Below are 2,624 nucleotides of genomic sequence, written 5' to 3'. Positions count from 1 at the left end.
GGGTTAGGGGTCGGGTGTGGGGTCAGGTTTGGGGTCAGGTTTGGGGCTGGGTTTGGGGTTGGGTTTGGGGTTGGGTTAGGGGTCAGGTTTGGGGTTGGGTTAGGGGCCAGGTTTGGGGTGGTTTTTGGGGTGTTTTCTGGGGTGGCTGACCCCGTTTTCCCCATTCCCAGCACAAGGCCACAGCCGAGGGGCAGATCCGGCGCTCGGGGGGGCGGCTCCGGCCCTTCGTGCTCAGCCGCGCCTTCTTCGCCGGCTCCCAGCGCTACGGTGAGGATTGGGGGCAGATCCCGGGAATCTGGGCAAATCCTGGAATTCTAGGGGGGGGCAGGAGGGAGGGGAGCCCCCCCTGAGCTGAGACCCCCCCAAACACCCCCAGGTGCGGTTTGGACCGGGGACAACACGGCCGATTGGGAGCACCTGAGGATCTCCATCCCCATGTGCCTGAGCTTTGGGCTGGCTGGGCTGGCCTTCTGCGGGGGTGAGCCAAACTGGGAGTACTGGGAGCACTGGGAATGCTGGGGATAATGGGATTGGGGTCAGGGATTGGGTTATGGGATAGGGAATGGGGTCAGGGAGTGGGGATGGGGTCAGAGCTGGGATCCAGAATAGAAATGGGACCAGTATTGGGATCAGGGCTTGGATCAGGATTAGGACCGGGATCAGGACTAGGATTGGGATCAGGGCTGGGACCAGGACCAGTATTGGGATCGGGGCTTGGATCAGGATTATGGGATCAGGATCAGGATTGGGATTGGGGCTGGGATCAGGACCAGGATTGGGATCAGGGCTGGGACCAGGACCAGCACCAGGATTTGGTACCGGGATCAGGCTCAGGATCCGGGCTCACTGCCCCCCCCGCCCCGTTGGCAGCGGACGTGGGCGGATTTTTCCAGAACCCAGGCCCGGAGCTGCAGGTGCGCTGGTACCAGGCCGGGGCCTTCCAGCCCTTCTTCCGCGCCCACGCGCACCTGGACACGGCGCGGCGCGAGCCCTGGCTGCTGAGCCCCGAGCACCTGGCCATGGTCAGGGCCGCGCTGCGGCGCCGCTACGCCCTGCTGCCCGTGTGGTACACGGCCTTCTACCGCTGCCACCGCCAGGGCATCCCCGTCATGAGGTGTGGCACCCCAAAAACCCCAAATCCACCCCAAAACCCGCCTGAGATAACCCCAAATCCACCCCAAAACCCACCTGAGATAACCCCAAATCCACCCCAAAACCCACCTGAGATAACCCCAAATCCACCCCAAAACCCACCTGAGATAACCCCAAATCCCCTGAACCCAAATCTCTCACCCCAAACCCTGATGACCCCAAATTCCTGACCCCAAACCCCCTGACCCCAAACCCCACTGTCCCCCCAGACCCCTGTGGATGGAATTCCCAGATGACCCCCAGACCTTCGCCATGGATGACCAGTACCTGATCGGTGAGGGGGAGTCCCTGACCCTTTTTAGGGTCCCTGACTCCCTTTTTGGGGTCCCTGACCCCTTTTAGGATCCCTTTTTGGGGTCATTTTTGGGGTTTTCCCCTGGCTGACCCCTGTCCCCCAGACCGGGTGCTCCTGGTGCACCCCGTGACGGAGCCAGGCGCCCGCGGGGTCAACGTGTACCTGCCTGGGGAGGGAGAGGTGAGTGAGGGGATTTTGGGGTGTTTTTTTAGGGTTTTTTTGGGGTGCAGGACCCTTCTAAACCCTAAATTTTCTTCCCAGGTCTGGTACAATGATGAGACCCACGAGCAGCACCGGGCGCCCCAGACCCTCTATGTGCCCGTCACCCTCAGCACTGTGGGTCTTTGGTGGGGCTCAAGGGGTTTGGGGGGGTGCTGGGACCCCAAAACACCCAGGAGACCCTAAAACTTTCCCTGCAGACCCTAAAATTCCCCCTGGACACCCCAAAATCCTCCCCTGATCCCCCTGTTCCCATATGGGGAGGGTGGTGCCCGTCACCCTCAGCACTGTGGGTTGTTGTTTGAGGGGTTTTGGGGGGGCTCAAGGGGTTTGGGGAGGGTGTTGGGACCCCAAAAACCCTCCCTGGAGACCCCAGAACTGCCATGGTGACCCCAAAATCCCCTTGGAGACCCCAAAACCTTCCTGGATCCCCCCCAGATCCCTGTGTTCCAATGGTGGGGGGGACAGTGGGGGTGGTCCCTCAAGCACTGGGGGTGACTTGGGGTTTTTTGGGCGGGGTTTGGAGGAATTTGGGTTTTTTTTGAATGGGGTTTTTGGGGTGCCCCCAGATCCCGGTGTTCCAGCGGGGGGGGACGGTGATCCCACGCCAAGACCGACCTCGCCGCTCCACCGAGGCCATGAGGAACGACCCCTTCACCCTCTACGTGGCCCTGAGCCCCCAGGTGAGTGTGGGGACCCCAAAAACGCCCCTAGGGACCCCAAAACCCCCCCAAATCCTTCCCAGGTGGGTGCAGGAAACCCAAAACCCCCGCCAGGAACCCCAAAAAGCCCCCAGTCCCCCCTCAGGTGAGCATGGAGACCTCAAAAACCCCCCAGGGACCCCAAAAACTCTTCCTGGGACCCCAAAAAACCCTCTGAAACACCTCCCACCCCCTCATTTGTCCCCCAAAACACCCCAGAGCCCCCCCAAATCCCCCAAGACCTCCCCCAAATCTGC

General features: G+C 61.5%; 1 protein-coding gene across 1 annotated transcript in view; it reads left to right on the top strand.

The window, feature by feature from the left end:
• Positions 1-2,349, top strand: part of LOC102035899 (neutral alpha-glucosidase AB-like) — a gene marked incomplete at its 3' end in the record, with an annotated part of 10,680 nt that extends 8,331 nt beyond the window's left edge. The window contains exons 9-15 of the mRNA XM_031065790.1: positions 171-267; positions 377-478; positions 871-1,114; positions 1,362-1,426; positions 1,551-1,627; positions 1,709-1,783; positions 2,236-2,349. Of these exons, the coding sequence (XP_030921650.1) occupies positions 171-267; positions 377-478; positions 871-1,114; positions 1,362-1,426; positions 1,551-1,627; positions 1,709-1,783; positions 2,236-2,349 (774 nt within the window). The remainder of the gene's footprint in view (positions 1-170; positions 268-376; positions 479-870; positions 1,115-1,361; positions 1,427-1,550; positions 1,628-1,708; positions 1,784-2,235) is intronic.
• Between the last annotated feature and the right edge of the window lie 275 nt (positions 2,350-2,624).

Source organism: Geospiza fortis, unplaced genomic scaffold (assembly GCF_000277835.1).
Source record: "Geospiza fortis unplaced genomic scaffold, GeoFor_1.0 scaffold1017, whole genome shotgun sequence".
Classification (NCBI taxonomy): Eukaryota; Metazoa; Chordata; class Aves; order Passeriformes; family Thraupidae; genus Geospiza; species Geospiza fortis.
Note: the sequence above shows the minus strand (reverse complement) of the source record. Positions and strands in the feature narration are given on the sequence as shown.